The following is a 23,830-nucleotide window of genomic DNA, read 5'->3' on the forward strand; positions in this document are numbered from 1 at the left end:
ATCTAATTTTATATGATCTAATAATAGATTGTATTTTATATTAATAATATGATCTTCATATTCCAATTCCATATTACGTAAGTGAATTGGCTCCCCGGACTCTGAAACCATCCGATGTTGTAAAATAAGCTGTTTGATTTTCTTGTGAGCATCTCTCCCAAATGATGCATATCGTTTATTTTGTTGTGATACTGATACTTCACTAAGGGGTCGCTTTCTTTTGTCAATATTAGTAGTTTTTGCTATAGTTAATTCTTCAGTTCGTGCTTGATGTAATATTTCAATATCTAATCCAAAAACATGTATCCCAGAAAGTCTAGAATTTTCTCGGCTAATTCTCTATAAAAATAGATGTTACATTTTTAATATTTTTAGAAATTATAGTTAGACATAATAATTAATACATTAAATAATTTCTAATTTCTAAAAATTTACCTTTAAAAAAGCATTTATTGCCCCACTTGCTGATCGTTCACTAGATATTGAATATTCTGCCCGTCCTTCTTTCCATGTTATAGTGTATAAAACCTTGTTCACATTAATGAATGATTTTGTTATATAACAGATAACAAATTACGCTTATTAGTTTAAGATCATCACTCACTTTATTTACCGGGATGTATTTCGTTTCACAACGTATTGCTTTGTTTGCAGCTTCCGTTTCTATGATGTATCCATCTGGAATTTGATATTGAACGATGCTCCTACTACTTTTTTGCGTGTATTTAATATTTTGTGGATAGTATCCAAGTGCTATTACCTTATACCTTGAATGAACATTTCCGATAGAGTATAAGGCATCTATGTAAGGATTATTAGGATAATCATGACAAAAAACTCTGGCGACCTATATAAATTATAAGAAATTTAGCAAAAATCTAACAATAATTATATTATTGCTAACTCACCATGGTGCAATTCTTTTATAAAATGTGACTAAACTTCGTTTTAAGTGCAACTATTTATAAAGGTTCGTATAAGACTACTTTTTATAATATTTCTTAATTTTGTTAATTTCGAAATGAAACTGATCTAAAACTGATCTGAACTTGCGATTTCAATAGCGAAAAGGTTATGTCCTGTGCGGTTATTGGATTTCTTTTTTTTTCACGCGTTTTTGGTACTTTTTTGGTGGGAGTTTTTTTTATCACACATTTTTGGGTGGTACACCAGTGGTACAACTCACGATCTTGGGTGGTACAACTCGTCAACATCACATAAACTTATTTAGTGAGATGAGCACGATCAGCCCATATGTTTGTCATTTGTCATTAAATACAGAAATATTATTGGACAATCTAACATTTACCTCCCAGTACAGGGACGGTGATTTATGGCATTTTACAATATATCACAAAAGTCACAAAATTTTGTGATAAACACAAATTTTAACACTTCCTCCAGAAGATTCTTTAACCACCTTTGGGAATCTTATGATACCCTTCATTACCATTTTTTACATTCATCAATAATCACACGGATTTGTTGTTCATTCCACTGTGCGGCCATTTTTATGTTTAAGAAAAGTTTTATGATAAGCAATGAAGTGAAGTAACAGAGCAAGCGAAAAAAAGGACCCGCTTATATAGGACACTGCGATTCTCCATTAAAATAAACGTAAATCATAAGATCAATGATAACATAAAAATAATAATAGTGATACAGGTTGGTATGGACCTTCTGATCAAAATCTGATTAGTGGACCGCCTCGTGATTTATGTTACAGGGATTTTTCTGCTAATATGTAGTTGGTAATAAATCATGTGATACGATTTGTTGTTTGACCACGCGAAATCGCGAATCGTGCATTTGACATATTCTCCGTAAACTCGATATCTTTGAAACAATGATTAATAGTAAGTGATATAAATACTGATAGTGTAAAAAATATTTAATAAATCAATCTGCAACCTTTTTCTCTTGATAAAATTTAAAAATGCCATTCGTAGATACTTTCTCTTATTTGAACGCAACAATATACGGAGTGAATATAAACGCAAACTTAGACATGAGGATAGAGAATATTCAAGCTTCCTCGGGAGTAGCCAAAGTATATTTCACAGACTCGGCGGTAAATTTTGATCTATTTTTTTATAAACTATAATTTATATTAAACAGTACTATAAATTCCAAGTTCAATTTTGTTATTCTATCGATAGCTCCCGCTCAATACGAGTAACCCGATACCGCCCCCACCTCAATTAACGATAGTTGATTCTCGCGGAAATAATCTGAAACCAATAGTCATTAATGGGATAACATGTTTTGGTATCATAGAATCCCGCGGATATACATTCAGATTGAACGGTCAGGTCTTCTTCACGTTAGGAACGCATATCCAACAATGCACAATTGTTGCCCCTAGCATGACTCATTTCACTATTCAATTTTAAATTTTAAATTTTATTTTTTAAATATATTTGCTTTAATGAAAAGTATTTGTAAACAAATTATAAAACATAAATGATTCCGGTGAAGTTTTGATTTCATCGCATAATACACGTACAGTGTGTATAAACAATTAGAAAAATGCCAAATGACATTTATTTTTTCATTTTAAGTAATTTATCGAACAACTTGCATAATCCGATTTTAATAAGAATCAGAAATATTGGTTGACAATGAACGAGAAATTATTTTTATAAAAAGAATTTTAATTTGGAAAAGGGATTGATTTATTTTTATTTATAGTTAGTTATTCTTAATATCACGTCAGAGAGCTGATACTTGAAATATTTAAATATTTTTTTTTCCCACCACGTAAATAAATCGACAAGCGGAGCTGATTGTGAATTAACAATGGTATGAACTGACAAAGGTAACTCATAAACAATAGCAATATTTTTTTAAATTTCAACGAACTAATAAATAGCTTTCAGTTTCTAATTTAAATATATTTTTCTTTTAAGTATAATATACTTTTATCAATAAATACAGAATGTTGTATGATAGACTAATGTAAAAAAGATTTTCTAAATAAGTTAACATGAATCACCGTGATATTGATTATCATCTGACTTCATTCAAATTAATATAAGAATAATAATAAAAAAAATTTTATTAGTGGAGGCCATTTAATTTAAAAATAAAGTCATTTTTTTTATTCGTCTAATAATGTGAAAATAATTACCGTATCCTTCCGTCTTCCGATTAAGCACCACCCGATTTAAGCACCAACCCGACCTTCATATTAGGATTCTTTTTTTTTTAAATTGCACTGCATTTCTTTATTGATCTTTTACGTATTACGTAGATACATAAGAAATACTTAGAGGCACATGACCAAAAAGTCCTGTGACCGCAAAGTAATCTATCTAATAAGAACCAAGAGCGTTCTAACCCTATGTATCAAAGCGTGCAAAAATAATTCCCAGATCAAAAACTAAGCTCCCGTAATATAAATAATCATCCCATGAACTAAAAATTAAAATAAAATAACGAAACTAAAAAAAAACAAAAAAAAACGAAAAAAAAATCAAGATCTACCTACTACTATACGATTTATTACGCACCCTTTACTTGCTTAAGTTCCCCGTCCTCTATTCTCTAGCGTTTCTTGAACTTCTTCTCTGGAGGACTGTTCTTTACTCTTTTGTCCCCTGTATCCTTACCGTCCGTCGCTTTATTTTCGTTTTTTAGACGCTTTGTAAAATTTTCGTATAATGATTCAACGTCTCGCTTTGTTCCGCTAAACTAATAATTCTGCGTCCTAAATTATTGTACTAATCTCCCGCTTTGACAATCTTTGAATTCTTCATCCGTCTTAAGTCCATTCGCATCTTTCATCTCTTCAATCGCTTCTGTTCTTATGTACGCCCATTCCATATCGTTAGAAGTTGCTGAAAAATATCACCCAATTCATCAATCTTTTTACTAATTTCCACTAGATCATTGTTGTCTGATTCCTTGAAAGTACGTACTTTATTTTTCGTCCACCCGGTATTTATTTATGACTTCAACTACTCCATCCGTTGGAATATTATCTTTCTTCAGATTCTTTTTTTTTGAGGTTTCAACTTTGTTTTCTTCTTTCTCTTCTTCCAAATCATCTCCTACTATCCATTTCTTAATCAAATTCACTACTTCCTCTTCATCTATCGGTTTATCTACCGATTTCTTTTTAATTCTCTCATCCGCGAATTTGTCTAACTCAACATATCGTCTATTTGGCCTATTAAGATTCTTTTATTTTTCTTCTTGGTTTTTCTAATGATGGTGATAATGGTGGCCATGTTTAAGTTTGTGTGCCATGCTATTTAATTATTGTTAAGGTTGGTTGCCGTAAGTAACGATTATTATATATCGAATTACAACCTTTAGTGGATGTAATATTATAAACGTAAGCTGTAAATTGGCTGTAAATACTACATCATTGTGGTTAGCTAAAAGATGGAAATTCTGATTTAAAGTGTTGACAAATTCTTTAATGCAAGCTTTATGCTTTTATCATATGAGTCATTCTTCTTAATCGTGCATATTACAATAGTCTGATATGATATACTACACCCTTCAATTTGTATTTACATGAAGAGCGAATAATATTATTTTAAATCAACATCCTGAACTAATAACCTTTGACATTTTCCAAGAAAATTGTTTTTATTTCAGGTGACACCTCTGGTTTGATGAAAATCCATTCCCCATAAAGCCAACGTTCTGAGGCAAGAAAATTTTTACCATTTGGATAAACTTGGGCAGACTCTCTAATTATTAAAATTTCTTTTATATAAAATTTAGCCATTTTAGAAGTCACTGCAATACCATCGTTTTGAAGTTCTATAAGCCACAAATTTAAACTAGCTTCAAGATATTGTGCTTTTCTTCCTGCGCAAATGCGTCGACTTCCCCCTTTTTGCAGACTTGAGTTTATCTTCCTGATTTTTCTAACGCGAAATCATTGAATGATTAATAGAAAAAATAACGTGCAGTTGCTCTTTGATCATGATTTTTTGCATATTGCAAAACCCTAAGCTTTTCAATGGCAGAATATGATGAGCTTTGAATTTTTGGCATCGCGTGTGAAAAAAAATGTATTTAAAATAGGGGTAATTATATAGATTTATGTAATACAAAATTTTTCGAAGCACAAAAAATTTTTTTCCTATGTATGGAAGGATACGGGTGAATCTAATTGCGATTTCTCTGATGTATTTGAGTTTTATTAATTGTAAGATATAAATAAAGAGATTATCTTTATCATCTATGAATACCCTGATAAATATTGTAGTCTTGTGGCTTGTGGCTTATGTGGCTTAGGTCCGTCCGGCACGTAACGTCGTAACGTCGTAACGATGTACAACAATTTGGGTTTATAAGTTATAACAATCCCTATAAAAAATTTTTTCCATGTTTTTTTTTCTTGTTACTTCCGTAAATGTATTGAATCCACGGAGTTTTTACAGAAACTATGGATAAAATTTTTTTACAGGGAAGCAGGGAATATTTAACGTACTTTCAGCCATGAAGATAATAAAAAGAAAGAATAAGAAGAATAATAAAAGAATTAAAATGATGACCAAATTAAATATAGATGTTCTATAAAAATATTCTTCATTCTGCCTTTAGTAAATAAAACATTGAATGAGATTATTTTTCCAATTCTATGGAAAAATCCTTGGGAATATCTAATATACCGAAAGAGGAAATTTCGAGATTTAATCATTTTGTCTTTATCAAGTAAATCAAGAAATAAATTAAAAAATCAATATTCGGGTAACCTTAGATATAGAAATGCTCTTCCAGTTCCTACTTATACTAATTCTAACAAATAATCCATAAACAAAAACGGGTTGAATGCAGTGTTGGCCAGTGACTCAAATGACCTCAAATGACTCAAATGACTGGTCACGTGTCATTTGGGTCATTTCAACTTTAAATGACAAATGACCTAGTCATTTAAAAATTACATCATAATTCTGGCCAGAACTATTCATATAATTTCACTATTTCATGGATAAAATTTTCACATGATATTAGAAGTTCATAATTCTGGCCGGCATCATTAACTTGGCCTGAATTATAAAGCATTAATTTTAAATGACTCAAATGACAAATGACCTAAATGACTAGGTCATTCGAAGGTCATTCGGAGGTCATCTCAAAATGGGCAAATGACCTAGTCATTTGCCATCACTGGTTGAATGGGCATGAATGATGAAACAGATTTCCAATTATACTGTAACACCATAAAGCATTGTGCAAGTCAAGACTGGAGTAAAATATTCGATTGGAAGGTTTTGCAAAAAAAAAAATTCTACTGTATTTTAATTAAATTTTATTAGCGTTACATTTAATATTAAAAACATGATTACTATATGATAGAACGAATCGTAATATTCAAGTATTTATTTTACAACCTATGCAAATTTATTAACATTATTTCCACATGTATTTCGTCTTCAATTTTTTTTGGCTTGAAAATAAACAACGTAAAAAACAGTTTCGATTTTAAATATAAGTTTGTGATCAACGATATGTATCGAAAAATTCAAAGACTTAATAAACAATCTATTGGAGACTTGAATGCTGACTTTGAAAATTTGAAACTTGCTCTTTAAAAAAAAAAAAATTAAAATAAAATAAAAAATTCCGAGTTTTTCTCGCTATGAAAATCTTGCTACTACACGTGATCGTACCTGATGAAATTTTCAATTATGTAAATAAAAAATTTATTTTTACTGTTTATTTACGTACGTCAAATTTTTTTAAATGAAATCAGAATATTTTCTATTTAGAAAAAATTAAAAAAATTTTCTTCTCCTTAAAATAAACTTTCTAAGACGGTAATTAGTAATTACCCTTTTATTACTTTTATTAGGAAAAAAGAGAAATAAGTACTACGAAGAAAGATAAATTAATATATTTCCTTATTCTGTTCCATCTATTAAAAAACACCTGAATCCCGAATCTACACAATTTTTTTTGTCTTTGTTTTTAACATACTACTGAACCAAATTTTATTAACATTTATTATTTATATTTACGTAGTTGTTATATATATTTAATAAAGTTCTTTTGTATACAATACGCGATAATAATACATTCCAAAATTGTTTTCATTACATTAAACATGGCAGGGAGCTTTAAATATTAACGAATGGTATTGAGATGAGATTTAATTTATTAAATTTATCTTGCATTTGTGTTGAGTATCTATACCAATAGATTTATTATTAATATTCTATGATTGAAATGGTTGATTGAAATGGTCTCAGATGATTATGCCATTTGACAAAGAAAAATTTTTAGATAATTACTAGCAGTCACCCATTTCTTCGAAGGTGGAGGCGTGCTGCGCATTACACAATTCAAATTAATTTATTCAGGATAATCTAAAAATCACAAATTTTTTTTAATTATATAGATTAATAATATGTTTGATGATATAAGTACACAATTCAATTTTATTTCGTCCTTCCTTGCTTGCATTTTATGAAATATTTCTTTTATTTCATCGCTAATTAGTCATATAATTGTCCCAAATCAATCAATTTAAACAAACGGTACCACCCAATTAGGATGTGCTTTAAACATATGTGGACATATGTTTTTAAATTACCTTTGAAATTTCAAAAATAAGGGATTTTGATTGGCAATTTTAGTCGTATCCTCCTGATCCTCCTGATCATAATTTTTACTATTAAACACAGTCCAGATGATCGACAAATCAAAGAATGTGGTTGCGTTTTGTGGCTAAAAAATTTGATAAAATAAATCCTTTAAAAAAATAATTAATTAATTAACTTCATATCTGCTTCAAAGAATTTTTTCGTTAAATTCTCTACTAAACAATTATAGTCTTTTTAGTGCATCCTAAAGACTTAAAAGATTGCATGTACGACAAACATACTACTTAGCGTTGTTCTCGTGATCAAAATAATTGCACACAATGCATAAAAATGCATTCTTATTTGTTCTGAAATCCTGAAATTCGAATACTCGGCTGCATTTTGAATAATTATTATTAACTAACAACTATATATACGCCACATTAATAAAGGCGTTTACTGTACCATACTGATTAAGATATTGCCTTTTGAGAATACTCCTATTTTATAAGACCCGGGTATTTTAATCAGTGCAGTACGGTAATAAATATACAGTATACACACCGTCTTTTAGGAAGAATTTATATAATGGCGCACAGCAATGATGAAGGTAAAAAGTATAAAGCATGCATATTTGATACAAATTAGAATTATTCTAAAATTTTTAAAAAAATTTGCAACATAATAATAAAACTAGTATCAAATAGTACAAAGGAATCTGAAGGTAAAATATCTAATATAAAAAAAATTTTTGTAAATAATTTAATATTATCTCGTAAGTTAATAAATAGTTAAATTACTTATAGTATTTTAATATCTTATTATATTCTATACAAATAATTCATTTAATGATTAAAAATGCTATAGTTAGTATATTTTTTTAGTACATGAAACTCGAATGACTAATTTCTTTATTTAGTAATTAATGATATTATAGATGGTTAGTTATTACTTATTAAAGCCTTTATATTTATTTAATATTTACATATAATTCATACTAATTATGTTTTTAAATAATTAGACTGTAAGTGATATATTTCATTTTATACTATGCATTCTCTTGTATAATATTTATGTCTAGTTTAATGTATTACAGGGTGTAAGTTATGCGTTGCTTATTTTTCTGACATTTTATATAATTCAAACAAACTAAATCTTTATTGGAAAAATTAATAATAATATAGGGGGTAAGTAATTTATTTAATTCTGTTATTAGTAGTACATATTTATATATATTTTAATTAACTAAATTCTTTATTCAAATAATTTATTTTAGTTTGTAAGTTATATTAATTTTACTGTTCACTTAATATTTATAATATTTACATATGATTTAAGCTAATTAAACTCTTTATTTTAAAATAGTTATTAATAATATTATAGATGGTAGGTTATTTAATTCTCGTTATATATTCATATTGTACTATTTACACAAAATTTAACTAACTAAATTCTTTATCTAAAAATTATTTGTTAATTTTTATTAGATAACAAGCTAATTTATTATTATATGTATTTTCTGGCATATAGTTTATACTAACTAATTTATTTTAATAAATTATCTAATTAGTGAGTAAGTTATTCATTAATTTTATTATTGCATATTTTATGATTTTTAACAATTAAAATCATAGATTTGAAAAAAGTGAAAATGCAATTATGGATAAATTTATTTCTGAAAAAAATCTAAAATGGTTTCCTTATAATAAATTTAAAAATGTTAAATATCTTGATAAAGGAGGATTTGATATATAATATAAAGCTATTTTGTTAGATGAAAACAAAGTTATAATTCTTAAAAGTCTTAATAACTTGAATGAGAATTTAAATGAATTTTTGAATGAAGCATGATATATACAATATTTATTTTATTTTTGTAATTTTTAATTATAATTTATTTATACTATTAATATCTAATTTTATTCCTTTATAGTGGATATATCATGAAAGTTGTTGAAATTATTAATTTAGATGGATTTACAATGGATCCAGATACTTTGAATTTTATGGCAGTAATGGATTATGCGAATAAAGGGAATTTAAGAGGAAATTTAACAAAAGTAATTAAAAATAATTGGAAACAAAAATTATACATTTTGTATAAAATCATTTTTGGGCTCTATAAATTACATGAACAAAATCTATTTCATGGTGATTTTCATGATGGCAATATTTAATTCATAACTTTAAAAAGATAAAGAGAGTGAAGAAAATGAAGTAGGTGAAGAAGATGAAGTAAGTGAAGAAGATGAAGAAAGTGAAGAAGATGAAGAAAGTGGAAAAAGTGAAGTACATGAAAAAGATGAAGAAAGTAAAGAAAATGAAGAAACTGAAAAAGATGTAGTTTATATCAGTGATTTAGGATTATGTAGACCTGTAAAATCTTCTTTAAAAAAAGATGATATTTTTGGAGTTATACCATTTATGGCACCTGAAGTTTTAAGAGGTAAATCTTATACTTAAGCTTGTGATATATATAGTTACTCTATGATTATGTGGGAATTTACATCTGGAGTTTCACCATTTAATGATAAAGCACATGATATACAACTTGGTTTAAATATTTGTAGAGGTGAACGTCCTGAGATTATTGAAAATACTCCATAATGCTATGTAAATTTAATGTTAAAATGTTGGGATGAGGATCCACTAAAAAGGCCATCTGTATTTAAAATGTTAAATACTATTAAAAACTGGATTTTCCGTCCTAAATTTAAAGATATTAGCGAAGAATTAAAAAGTAACATCATGGAATTTATAAATGCACCAATTGAATATAACAATCTTACTACTGAATCTCATGTTATACAAACCGCTTTCTCAACTTTAATAGTGGAAAATTAAATGAAATTCTGGAAAGTGAATGCTTGGATGATTGTTTAATTGATGAATGAAGCTATTGGATATGTAATCTTATATCAAAATATTAAATTATTTTATATATGATTAGTTTATTTATTTAGTTAGTGAAAATTGATTATTATAAAAATGTTTTCGTTTATAGTATAAAGTGATATTTGATATTGTACATTCAACAAAATTTTTTTTATTTTATTGGAATTATTTAAACACTAAGATTAGAGTAGTAAATATTTTACAAGTTTCTTAGTTTGTAATTTGAATAGTTCTTTCTATCTAATATTAAATATAATTTATTAAATTAATTTTATTCAAAATATTAAAAATTACAATGTATTAATTTTAACTAAAAAGATTTAATTTGATCGCTTGACTAAAGGATAAAACAAATGAATTTAGCAAAATAATATACATGTTTTTATAATTCGTTTTGTACTTAGGGCTGCAATTTAATCCATATTAAAAATAAAAATAATATACTGTGTATTTATAATATCACTCTTTAAAAAAAAGCGCATCATGTGATAATTTCAAAAAGTTCAGTATGTGAAAATAAAATAAATTGGTAATGTTCACGAAAAATTAAGACTCACTATTCTGTAAAGTTTTTATTTTGTTCAGCTAGTAGGTAAATAAAAAAAGATATTTTATAATAAAATATGTATAAATTATATATTAAGTGGAAGCTTGCAGAAGTGCTTGCCAAACTAATGAGACAATTAAAAACAGATAATACCTTACATCAGCAAAAACCATTCAATTTCCAATTTATTAAAAAATAAAGATTTGGAGGAGTTACATAGAGTGTGATGTGGATGATGGAGATTGATGATAGTAAAAGAATGAATGTGAAAATACAACCAAGCTGTGCACGCACTCTTAATCGATTTGATATTTAAAGCCATGTATATAAACTTTGGATTCTCAAAATTTCCTTTATAGTATAGTTAATAAAACCAATTTTCAGGGCTTTTATTTAAAAAAAATCTAGGGAGTAAATTAGTAAATCCAGTAAAAGTATTAATATTGTTATGAATAATGAAGTTGCTTTAATAAAATTAATATTTGAATGGTTCCATATCTGCTGAACAGTTCAAGCCGATTTCATTTAGCAAATTATTGAAAAATATGTATAGTTATTTCACTAAAAACATCTAATATTTAAGAACATTAATAAAAATTAACATTTATGTATTTTCATACTTGTTAAATGACACACTCCTTTATTTAATTGAAGTGTTAAAATTAATATTAAGAGATCCATAAAAACATATAAAAATACAGTTTTATAGCAATATTTCACATCTGAGTTCTTTAAAAATATTTATTTAATAGATTTCTAAAAAATATTTTTTATATGATAAAAAGAGAAAAAAAGTTTGTGGGAGAAATAATTTTGTTGTAGCTGTAAACAACAAACAAGTAAAGCTGTTCATATCACAAGATTCCATGTATGTATAAGGTACATAATGTAAGATGAAAAAAATTTTATGTACTTTATATTGTTATAACAAGTATCATTACCACCAATCTTCTGCATATTCAATTTTATTTTTATTTATCCTTGTCCATACCAGAACTAAAATATAATTATTTGTATCGGGATTTTGAGATATCCCATACATATCATATGTTGAATATTTTTTAACCTAAATATAAAAATAAGGTAATAAATATATTATATTAATAGTATTAAGAATATTTTATAAGAATGTTATACCTCATTTATTAGAGAGTCAACAGAATTTAGTGAGTTATATAAATATTTTAAACCAACCATTTTACTTGAATCTCTTGTATATCTATCAAAATTCCAACCAACATAACATAATGGACCATTCTTCCAAATTGCGTAATATACTGTTAAACCATCATTATCTATTTCTTCAATTTCATCAAATTGATCATATGGTATCCATTCAAATACCACATCTTTATGGTTATTCATTTCTTGAATGAAATCGTCAATTTTTTCATTTCCACTAATAAAATTTGCTAAGTTCATGAAATTATTTTGAACCAAAATATAATCATTTGTATCTGGGTTTTGAGAAATTCCAAATAATACACCTTTTTTTGGTAAATATTTTTTAGCCTAATAATAAAATAATAAAAGAAATTAAGAAATTAATAATATTATTAAAAGTAAGTAAAATATTTATAAAAATCTTATACCTCATTTATTAGGAAATCAATAGAATTTTCTGAATTATGCAGACATCTTAAAGAAACTTCTATACTTGAATCTCGTGTATAATGTTGATACTGATAATTATAAAGTAATCGACCATCCTTCCATACTGCTGAATACATTGTAATAGAATTAGTATTTTTGCCTATTTCTTCAATTTCATTAAATTGATTGTAGGGTATCCATTCAAATACTACATCATTATAATCATTAATTTTTAATTGTATCTCTTGAATAAAATCATCAATTTTTTTATCTCCACTCATCAACATAAAATTTTTTTGAACTAAAATATAGTCACTTGTATCAGGATTTTGAGATATTCCATATATTTTAGTAATCTGTCTGCCGAATATACTTGTTAATTGCTTTTTAACCTGAATTGTGAATAAAAAGATAATTTAATTGAGATAAAAAAAAAATATTAAAATATTAGAAATATTTGTAGAATGTCTTACTTCATTTGTTAGAATTTCAATAGAATTTTGTGAGCTATGTAAATATTTTAAAGCAACATTTGTATTTGGTTCTCTTATATACCTCTTATTCAAATCACTGTAAAATAATGGACCATTCTTCCATATTGCTGAATGTACTGTTGTAAAATTATTTTTGCCTGATTCTTTAATTTTATCAAGTTGATTGTATGGTATCCATTCAAATACATCATCATAATGATTCATTATTTTTAATTGCATTTCTTGAATGAAATCATTAATTTTTTCATTTCCACTGATCCAATTTGCTAAATTTATGGAATTATTTTGAACCAAAATATAATTATTTGTATCTGGATCTTGAGATATTCCATACAATGTAATAAATGCATTATAATTTGTTGAATACATTTTAGCCTAGATACAAAAAAAAAATAGTAAATATATTAAATTAAAAAAGTATTTAAATATTTCAACATTTACCTCATTCATTAGAAAATCAATGGAATCTTGTGAGTTATGTAAGCATTTTAAAGCAACCTTTTTATTTGACACTCTTGTATATCCATTATACCAATTATAGTCAAATAATATTGGACCGTCCTTCCATATTGCTGAATATAATGTTATAAGACCATTTTTATCTGTCTCTTTGATTTCATTAAACTGATTGTATGGTATCCATTCAAATACTACATTATTTTTGTTATTGAATTTTAATTGCATTTCCTGGATGAAGTTATCAATCTTTTCATTTCTACTAGTCCAACATATAAGATTTCTTTTTAAATAATTCAGAATGTTAGATGACTCTAAAGGATTTTTTTGGGGAAACATTATATAAAAGTGCAAAAAAATTTTATTAATAATAAACTATTTGATCATTATATATGTAACTAAAATTCCAAAAAAGGAATCTTGTATAATACAACTTAAATAAGCTTATGTAAATATTACATAAGCTTAGTAATATTTTTCAAAATGGATAAAAACGATGTCAATCATGTAACACACAAAAATCACATATACGAAAAGAATTTAAATTAGTGCTTCGACCCGGATGAAAACCATCATCCGGATTACACAAAAAAAAATCCAGATTTTATCCGGATTGATCCAGATTCTTTATCCGGGTCAAAAAATCTGGATAGAAAGTAGAAACCGAAATCCGGATTGGATTTACACTGATCGGCAATAATTCTGGCCAGAATTCATAACTCCGACCGGAATTACAAATTTGTGTAATATTAAAAATTTTCGTGCCACTATGCTTAGCCGATAAAAAATTTTTCGCCCGGTGCTAAACTATTTTATCGGTGCCACGTGATATTAATTTCGGCCAGAATTACAAATTTGGCCAAAATTATCTAAAACCGCAAAATTTTCATAATTCCAATTTTATTCAATACTTTTCTTTAAAACAATTTCATATTATTTCAGCATTGTCTCAAACTATTGTTTAACATTCCTTTGTAAATTAACTAATTATGAAATTTTGGGTAAACAAGATATTTTTATATACAACAATAGATTTAGGTTAGTAAGGCAATTTTTAAAATGTTAAAAAGGATTTATTTCTTCTTTCAAAAATTAAAGAATCATTTGAATCAAATTATAAAACGCTAAGATTTTAATTTTTGAAAAAGGTTGTTATAATTACTGTATATAAATTTTAAAATATCTCAATTTTTTGTAATTTGATCTGATAATTATTATTTCATTGTAAAAAAAATAATATAAAATTTTTTTCTTTTGAACATTTGAATGCGAAAAATGATTCTTTGTTTAGTAAATTATTACATTTTAAACTTCAGTTGATCAACATGCGTAAGTGTTTTAGGTGTTTTCACTTTCAGTACTTAAAATGTTTGTCTATGGTCGCACTTTAATGAAAAAATTTATATACTTATTTCTATAAATAATTTGTAAATCTTATTGTATGAAGTTACGGTGCTATGCAAAAAAAATAGGATATTTTTCATCCGGATTATAATCTGGATGAAAACCACAAAATCCGGATATCTGAAAAAAAAATATCCAGATTGATCCAGATCAATCTAGATACGGGTCGAAGCACTAATTTAAATTTTTATAACTTTGAGCAAAAAAAATTTTAGATAAATACACACTTTATACCATATATATATGTTTATAAAGTTAAAGTTTGACAGGAAATATTTAGAAATTAGAGGTTTAATGAATACTGTATAATTGAAAAAAAAAAAAAACTCTTTCCCGTGGGACTAAAAATTATTAGAAATCCGCAGTAAGGAAACTAAAATTACAAAAATATAAAATAAATTTTATTTTCTTATTAAAATACTAATAAAAATGGAGTCATACCGAGGGCAAGAGGAGTTCGAGGAACACATCTTAAAAGAAGTCAAGTCATTTGTTGGAAAAAATTTTACAAAAGCCAACTCTAGACATAAAGACGAGATAGAGAATATTTTCGACAAAATATTTTTCAGGACGCTAAAAACACATAGGCTACTAGTGGAAATAAGTAATATAACTGGCATAAAAGGTGAAAATATAAAAATAATAGCCAGGAGTATACTGAGGTTCGCATATAGAGACCACGATAATGACGTTAAAAGAATTGGAAACCAGAATATTCGCCTTCGTTCATGGCTGCGGCAGGCGCAGCAAAAACCTTCGACACATGATACACAACTAGATAAAGAAATAGAATGCGAGTTAAAAACACCAATCAAAAACGTCTCGGAACAAAGAAAAATGCCGAAAAATAAAAAACGTGAAAAAAAATCAGTTAAGGAAATTGTGCTCCCATCAAATGATGATCAGATATCGATCCAAAAAAATACTGGGGCTCAGAGTACAACATCACGTGATATTTTATTTTACGACATACCATCAAGATATAGTGAGGAAGAGGTAGTCAATGCCATAAATCAATTAGGCAAGGTACACAGAATTAGAATCAAAAAACATTACAAATACCAATCAGTAAGAGCGGACATATCATTATTGGAAGATTATGAGACATCCTTTTTAAATGGGGTATGGAAGGAGAAAGTGCTAATAGGAAGCAACGATAAAAATAAAAAAGTCATTGACGTTCGTTGGTTCAAAGGAGATAGGACTGTTAAAGACATAAAAGAAAAATGCAAGTGGAAAGCTTACAAAGTAATATCTACGAATTACTACCAAGATATAGCGAGAAAAAATTATACTTTTGAGTATGGAAAAATTGCTCGCTTTGGAAATAAGACAGTTTTCCTGGCGTATTTTAAAGATGAAGATCAATTGAACAATGCAATCGCTCTGGACGGCGGGATTACAGATCAAGCCTGGATTATTCACAGAAAACGTCAAGATGGCGCGCCGAAGAAGTCAACAAAAGAGGTCCTTCTGAGGGCGCTAATCAGCATGGTCCCGAATAATAAAAAAGAAGAGCTGATAACGACAACCGTGACGTCACCAACAATTATGAAAGATGTAACCACGGAAGAGGTAGTCGATACCGTTAATAAATATAGGAAAAACCTGCTGAGTGAAAAGCAAGTAAAAACGATATCGCATCCAATAAAAGATTATACTTCACCAGATAACGTGGTTAAAGTAATTGAAGAGTACTGAGAAGAGATAATGGTTGAATATAATAAAGTGACGTTACCAGTTGAAGATGACAACATGATAAAAGTCTACGACAAAAACCACCCACTGAGTAAAGCGAGGATTTCTTTATTCAAAAAAAGCGTCAGTGACAAAAAGGGAAGAAGTCAGAGCGTTCTACAAATGGAGAAAAAACTGTGTCTCTGATAGAATTACATGAATACAACAAAGTTAACGCTGATTGTACTAAACGTTTACCATCACAAAACAATAGGTCTTCATTTACCGTTTCAAACTGTAACCCATTTATAATAGGACCAGGTAATGGTTTTTCATCATCATCGGATGATGAAGAACATATAAAAGAAGTCAAGAAGCGTATAAAGAAAAAACAGGGAACGCGAAGTGACACAGAATACAAAGAGACTGGAGATGGCTTTAGAGAAGTCAAAAAAGAAAGAAAACCCTGGGCCAGAAAACCTGGAAGCAGGATGTGCCGTAAAAAGAAGAAAAAGGGTCAAAACAAAAAATAGTTTAGGTTTTTTTTTTTAGTGTAGAATAACGAGATATACCCATGTATGTAGATACTTTGTATATAGGTTGGTGTAGGGGTTAAAGGTGTTGATCGGGGACGGTAGTGGCCTTGACATGGAGAGAGCGAGTAGTTTTAGACTGCTCAATTTCAATGGTATATTGAGGTTATTCTACTGTCTATGTTTGTACTAGTGCGCGAAATACTAACATAGACTCTTTTTAATCAATAAATATGCGTTTGTCATTGTAAAAAAAAAAAAAAAATATTTAGAAATTAAAATTCAGCGCTAACCATGATAAATAAATTTCTGTATGGGATTTTTTTTAATCTACTGTTTAGAGTTATTGATAAATTTTTTTTATTTATGCAGGTCATACGTTATGACCTCCAATTTTAGGTTAAAGTCAAAATTTTTGCCCGTTTCTTACTAAAAATTTTGCCGATCTTATCCGGATTGACCACACTGGATACACAATAATTAGAGTTCTTTAGTTTATGTCAATACATTATATAAAATATATAATATATATATATGTTTTATATTAACAATTTAATAATTAGGAAAATATATTTGCTTGCTGTAGAAATGAAAAAAGAAATATTTTCATTGAGGATTTTATTCCCTAGGCATAATATTTATTATCATCATAAATATAATATATACAGTATATATATGTTCAAAAGCCTAATTAATTTGGAGTTTTTTTTTGTTAATCCAAATTTTTTAACATTGCATTTTTGTAAGGGACTTCATCTCCAAGCTAATCAAGCATAATGTTTTGTATTTATAATTAAAGAAAAATGGTTAATATCATTGAATTTAAAGGTATGTAAGGTAGCAAAAATGTTCATATTCTTTAACATTGAATAATCTACAGCCTTTTTCTTTATATTCTGATATATACAATAGATAGTGGAATCTTTTTCAAAAAATTAAAGAATAAAGCGTTTTTAAAAAATTTTTATTATAAAAAAATAATTATAAGAACTTCTTTTCAGTTTGTTACTAGGAAAATTAAAAAAAAATTTTTCATTTTGTTTTTATTAGAAAATTTAGAAAGTTGTTTTTTTTTTACAATTTTCCAATAAAAAAAAACAAAAAAAAAATTTTTTTTCTTTATTAGAAAATTAGAAAATAATTCATTTACTTAAATAAAAATGAAAAACGTAGTAAAGTCCAAAATTGGCTTAGAAATATAATTGTTTTTTTTAAAAATAATTTTTTTACTCCAAAACAATCAATTTTTTTTGGTACATTTTTAATTATAATTGATTGACAAATCAACTCAAAATTAAATTTCATCTTGCATAATTGTTTTTAAGAAATATCTGGTCAAGTTACCAACTTTGAGTTTTTTTAATACATTAATTATTATAAAGGACGTATAATTTATTATAACGGACGCATAAATTTATTATAAAGGACATGTGAAAAAATTATTTTTTTGCATACATCGCATAATAGAAATTACTACACTATTATTATTATATAGCTAATTATTGATCCTTTTAAGAAGATTCTCCATTGCAAATATTGATGGCTTGCTCATAGCGGTTAGAATTACTTCATCTGGTGGATTAATAATATCATTCGCATAATTGTTGGTTGGTCGTCTATGTAAAAAGTTATATTCGATTAATGACGAAACTGCTTCATGACCAATTTCATTGATCAAATTATTCTCAAGAATAAATCCTGGACTCCTTATAATGGCATTCATGGTATCAATGAAATCATCTCTATTCCAGGATGGGATAAATTTTCCTGGTAACCTTAGTTTTTTAGGATAAAGACCAGAATTTAACCAATCAAGTTCTTGTCTGTATTCTGAAAAATCTATGAAATAAAATTTTTTTTTTAATCAAGTCATTAAAGTCGTTAAATTTAATGAATATGTATTATAAGGAATATAGACACTTACTTTCAAATTTTCCTCTATGAACTTTATATTCATCAACATAATGATCGATTGTTAGCATGCGAGTACCAGTAATACTGCAGACATTATCAAATTGACCTTCAAGCTCACCACGAACCTCATAATCTTTTTCAAATATCAAAGTATAAGTATCATTATATACAAAAAGGATAAATATATAGTTAATATATGATTATACCATGTTTAGGAAGCACATGAAGTTCGAAGTATTCCTCAGCTTCTTCTCTGCTCAAATCACCAACAATGTATGGAGTTACATATGGAACAAGTAAAACTATTGATAATAAGTGCAAGTATGATGTAGTTAGAATTAGAGAAAAATATAATTATTAATTATAATTGACAAAATAAATATACTTTTTGTAATCCAGTTTATAAAAAATGAATCAGAAGAGGTAAGGACTACATGAAAGAACTTATTTTGTTTTGTACAAGTCACCAGCCAGTTGAGAAATGATATTAGAAGAGATCCTCCTTCTTTTGATTTAGTAAGTTTAGTAAGTTTGGAGAACAAGTGGGCTTCATCAAAGATCAAAAGAGGTGGTGATTCTATTTTATTTTTCCATAAAGAATATGTCTCAATTGTCTCATCAATCTTTTCAAATAATTCAATGACATCTTTATTAGTAATCTTAAAATTATTTTGTTGTTTATATGATAAAGTGTTCAATAATACGCTACAATTTTTAATCAAGTTTGAATTATTTGCGAAGAATTGACGAAATTGTGCAGAAATTGAACAATACAAGTTTTCTGGTGTATCAAATGAACCAGTACGGCAGTCAATAATAAGAGGGTTGACATCACACATTTTTGCTACATCACGAATCAAAGTGGTTTTTCCAGAATTAGGAGGGCCTAAGATGACATGAATTCTTGGAATATTATAGCTAAATGCCTCTTTAAACTTTTTAATTTCTTGATGTCGATAGAAATAAGGCCTCATACAATTATGAGGCGAAGTTGATAGATGTCTTAAAGATCTAGTCACAGACATGATGAAATTTTTTTATTGAATAGCAGTAAAGATAAGTTTACTCTTAAAATATAAATCATGGAGTAAATTCTGATGCATTATCAGTTGTACAAACTGATCAATTAATTGCCGACAAAGCTTAAGCCACAAATCAGTAAATACTCACATAATGGAGATTTCAATAATTGTTATAATAATATTATTATTTTTTTAGTTCAGATTCTTACTTTTCTGCAAAATTTGCAAAATTTACTTTTGAAATTACTAATATCAGTAATATGTATTTTTTTTCGCAAATATGTAACTCAAATATTAATGTAACCTGATTTATTATTTAGTTCGAATAATATATTCTGAAACTTTATACTTTTAGAACATTTATTATATAATGAATTCGCAAAATATTTTTTTCAGGAGTTTAAAATTATTTTTATCAATTACAATATATTGTATTGTATACGTTCACTCACTGCCACAATTAATCAAAGTTTCACAATTTATGGCAAATTATGATTATAATTAACAAGCAATAAGATTTTGTAAAAAAACTGATTTATAAAAAAATATAATTACATAATTTTTTTTATTCGGTACTACAATTTTTTTACATTATATTAAAATCAATGTGTATATATTTATTTTAACAGATTAGTTATAGAAAGTATTTATAAATTTTTATCCCATACTACAACTCTAATGGTAAGTCACCATATTTTTTTACGTACTAATCAATAAATTTATTTGTTAAATATTTAAGTTTGCTCTTTTTAATAAAATAATTAAAGTTCAGAGTTTTTGTTATCATCTTAATTTGCTTAATCATTAAATAACTTCGAGGGTTTAATTTGATAAACGAGGGTTAATGATAATTGTTAAAAATGCAATTACAGTATATAATAATCAAAATGTAATAAATAATTAATAATTTGCTCTTTTATCGAATTCCTCTTTATTAAAATTTAATATCTTTAACTTGCTTTTTGGATTTCTCATCAAAATCTTTCAATTATTCGAAAAGTAGTTAAATAGTAGTTAAATGTGGATAATTCTAAAATCAACAAAATTTATAAATATATCCATAAGTTTGTGATAAAAAATTTATTTTCTTCTTAATTACAAGTAATAATTCGGAAGTTTACCATTAAATTGTATTCGAATTTATAATATTCATACAGTATACTATTAGATAATCATTAAATTGTCTTACATAAAACCGATGTTGCAATATATATTATAATGGGATGTTAATCGGATATTATCAATATAATAATCGATATTGATAATTCTAGTAAATTAATTTTGTAATAAATATTTCATATAGTTCAAATTACAGATCATGTTTATTGTAATTCTATTCTATAATTTCTTATAATTTGAACAAATCACAAATTAGAATAAATGTTAAAAAAATAAACTATTTAAATTACAAACTAAGAAATCTATAAAAATCTGTTACTCTAGTCTTAGTGTTTAAATAATTCTAAATAAAAAAATGTGATAGGAATGAATTAGCCGTAAAAATGTATCATATTTTATCGTTTCGGCTGGATTATCTAACGGATTTTCGTTAATTCAAAATCCATCTATAAAAAAAATAAAATTTATTTGAACAATTAACAATTTATTATTAAAAATTTGATCTTTTAAATATTTTTTAATAATCACCTTCCGGAATTTCTAAATTTTCTTGATCTTCTGAATGAAGGTTTGCATTGTTGGTAATTTCATCTTCTTCCACATCTATTGATGTAAAGTAACAAATAAAAGTTTAGTCAAAATCCTATTAATAATTGACCAAAGACTGATGCAAAATATAATCAACTCCTAATTAAAATGTAACATTTCTTACCATCATTTGCAATATAACGTTTTTGTATATATTGGAATTCTACTTATTATAATTTAATTTTAATAAAATTTATTTATTATAAAACGAAAGATTTTACTAATTTAAAATGATTAATTACCTTTATTATTTGATAATTTTATTTTTTTAGACTTGATATTATGATTTACATCGTCTTTATCGTCATCTGTTTAAATAATTGAAAAAAGTCTTTTTAATGCAAATTTACTTATCATTAATTGAAAATAATATAATATATTTATTACCATTAAAATTATTTCTTTTAGATTTGCCTTTTACTTCTTTATCTATAAAATTAATTTTGAATTACTAAAATATATATGAATAATGTTAATATTTTTAAATTATTATATTAATCTTACTGATTGCTGTAGAATTATTTGGTTCAATTTGATGTTCAGTTTGCTCAGATATAATATCTTCAATTTCTAAAACAAAAATAAGTATAATTATTTGAAAATAAAGTAAATTTCTTAATATACAATGTATAAACTTACTACTTGGAATGCTTAAGTTTTGTTGCATACTATGATAAGCTAGAAATATAAATAATTTAATACCTTCTAATATACCAAATAAATAATAACAATAAATAAATGTAGTACCTTCTTGTTCTTCTATTAATTTAATAAAGAATAAATTACAAAATTATTAGATATAGCTAACATACGAATGAATTTTAATTATAATTTATTTACCTTCAGTAGCATTTTTTGGTTCATGTAAATTTTCAAAAATGTGAAATTTACTAACTTTCCTAACTAATGAATTAATAGAACCAGAATCTGTATAATTATTTGTTGCACATATATCATCTATCTGCTGTTCATTATTTTCATTTTGATAGTGTAATTTTCGAATTTCCGCAATTTCATCCTTGAGATACCAAATGTCGGGTCTTTCTGCTGGATTTGCATTCCAACATTGTTCCATTAATTTTTTATACCTTAAAGGAGTTCCTGGCATTACTTTTGGTCTCATCCCATTTATTATCTTCAATGCTAAATCACAATCGTGTTCAAAATTAATAAAAGGTGGTTGACCAGATGAAACTTCCCACATTAGCATCGCAATACTATAAATATCAGATGCAAAAGTACTTTCTTTTCCACAAATAATTTCTGGTGCTATATAAGGAAGATTTCCATATATACTATTTTCTGGTTTATTGGCTGGTCCACAAAACCCGAGATCACCAACGTGAAAAGTATTTTCAGGTTGTATAGTTAATATATTTCCAGAATGTAAATCTCTATGAATTGTATTCTCTTTATGGATCGAATAAAGTGAACTAATTATATCACACATAATGCCAGCCTTTTCCTTCCATGTAAGTTTATAATGATTTTGTTGTAAATATTTTCTTAAATCAATACCCATTTTCATCATTACAAGCATATAATTTCCATCCGGTTGATCTCTTGTTAAACCATGACATTTTACCAAATTACCCCATCTGTTATTTATATTCAAATGATATTTACACTACAAATTACAAAATTTTCAAAAATATAGTTAACATTGAACTATTATCTTATTAGAGCTTAATTATACCTCATCAAACCAATTTCTGCTAGCACTTTCAACATTTTCTAACTTCTTAAGTATTACTTCAAGCATTCCATATCTTTTTAGTTGTTGCTCTTTATTATCCCATTTATGGTATGGCCCGTTAATCCAATCTGCTGTATAGATTTTAGAGCATCCACCTTCAGTTAAATATTTAACATTCTGTAAACTGTTGTAAGGTATCCATTCTACTATCCTATGTGGAATAGATGTTTCCATTTGACAACTTTGTATTAAATTATCAATATCAACATTTTTAGATGTCCAATTTGAAAATTTTGCTATTAAATAATCTCGAACACAATATTCACAATATAATGTAGCTAAGCA

General features: G+C 26.6%; 7 protein-coding genes across 8 annotated transcripts; 3 read left to right on the top strand and 4 right to left on the bottom strand.

The window, feature by feature from the left end:
* Window positions 1–1,846: 1,846 nt before the first annotated feature.
* OCT59_025606 (uncharacterized protein) lies at window positions 1,847–2,393 on the top strand (the record flags this gene model as incomplete). The annotated part of the gene is made up of 3 exons (XM_066139696.1): window positions 1,847–1,856; window positions 1,950–2,071; window positions 2,160–2,393. The coding sequence occupies 3 exons, from the start codon at window positions 1,847–1,849 to the stop codon at window positions 2,391–2,393; spliced, it is 366 nt and encodes a 121-aa protein (XP_065992195.1).
* Window positions 2,394–3,921: 1,528 nt separating this feature from the next.
* On the bottom strand, window positions 3,922–5,013 carry OCT59_025607 (uncharacterized protein; the record flags this gene model as incomplete). The annotated part of the gene is made up of 3 exons (XM_025323799.1): window positions 3,922–4,145; window positions 4,573–4,848; window positions 4,923–5,013. The coding sequence occupies 3 exons, from the start codon at window positions 5,011–5,013 to the stop codon at window positions 3,922–3,924; spliced, it is 591 nt and encodes a 196-aa protein (XP_025189668.1).
* A 4,477-nt stretch (window positions 5,014–9,490) lies between these two features.
* OCT59_025608 (uncharacterized protein) lies at window positions 9,491–10,391 on the top strand (the record flags this gene model as incomplete). Its single annotated transcript, XM_066139707.1, has 3 exons — window positions 9,491–9,698; window positions 9,742–9,993; window positions 10,267–10,391. The coding sequence occupies 3 exons, from the start codon at window positions 9,491–9,493 to the stop codon at window positions 10,389–10,391; spliced, it is 585 nt and encodes a 194-aa protein (XP_065992196.1).
* A 1,535-nt stretch (window positions 10,392–11,926) lies between these two features.
* On the bottom strand, window positions 11,927–13,526 carry OCT59_025609 (uncharacterized protein; the record flags this gene model as incomplete). Its single annotated transcript, XM_066139716.1, has 5 exons — window positions 11,927–12,055; window positions 12,127–12,501; window positions 12,582–12,974; window positions 13,056–13,451; window positions 13,518–13,526. 5 exons carry the CDS (start codon window positions 13,524–13,526, stop codon window positions 11,927–11,929), a joined length of 1,302 nt encoding a protein of 433 aa, XP_065992197.1.
* Window positions 13,527–15,365: 1,839 nt separating this feature from the next.
* OCT59_025610 (uncharacterized protein) lies at window positions 15,366–17,146 on the top strand (the record flags this gene model as incomplete). Of its 2 annotated transcripts, XM_025309764.1 has the most annotated exons (2): window positions 15,366–16,630; window positions 16,888–17,146. In XM_025309764.1, the coding sequence occupies 2 exons, from the start codon at window positions 15,366–15,368 to the stop codon at window positions 17,144–17,146; spliced, it is 1,524 nt and encodes a 507-aa protein (XP_025189665.1). The 2 variants fall into 2 exon arrangements, with proteins under 2 accessions (XP_025189665.1, XP_065992198.1); XM_066139722.1 differs by lacking the exon at window positions 16,888–17,146 and having other exon boundaries at window positions 15,366–16,637.
* Window positions 17,147–18,641: 1,495 nt separating this feature from the next.
* Window positions 18,642–20,085, bottom strand: OCT59_025611 (uncharacterized protein; the record flags this gene model as incomplete). Its single annotated transcript, XM_025308941.2, has 4 exons — window positions 18,642–18,985; window positions 19,071–19,193; window positions 19,267–19,362; window positions 19,446–20,085. The coding sequence occupies 4 exons, from the start codon at window positions 20,083–20,085 to the stop codon at window positions 18,642–18,644; spliced, it is 1,203 nt and encodes a 400-aa protein (XP_025189664.2).
* A 1,551-nt stretch (window positions 20,086–21,636) lies between these two features.
* OCT59_025612 (uncharacterized protein) lies at window positions 21,637–22,864 on the bottom strand (the record flags this gene model as incomplete). Its single annotated transcript, XM_066139734.1, has 8 exons — window positions 21,637–21,647; window positions 21,730–21,804; window positions 21,914–21,952; window positions 22,032–22,097; window positions 22,177–22,218; window positions 22,294–22,359; window positions 22,429–22,548; window positions 22,630–22,864. The coding sequence occupies 8 exons, from the start codon at window positions 22,862–22,864 to the stop codon at window positions 21,637–21,639; spliced, it is 654 nt and encodes a 217-aa protein (XP_065992199.1).
* Window positions 22,865–23,830: the final 966 nt, after the last annotated feature.

The sequence above is a fragment of the Rhizophagus irregularis genome, chromosome 5 (assembly GCF_026210795.1).
Source record: "Rhizophagus irregularis chromosome 5, complete sequence".
Classification (NCBI taxonomy): Eukaryota; Fungi; Glomeromycota; class Glomeromycetes; order Glomerales; family Glomeraceae; genus Rhizophagus; species Rhizophagus irregularis.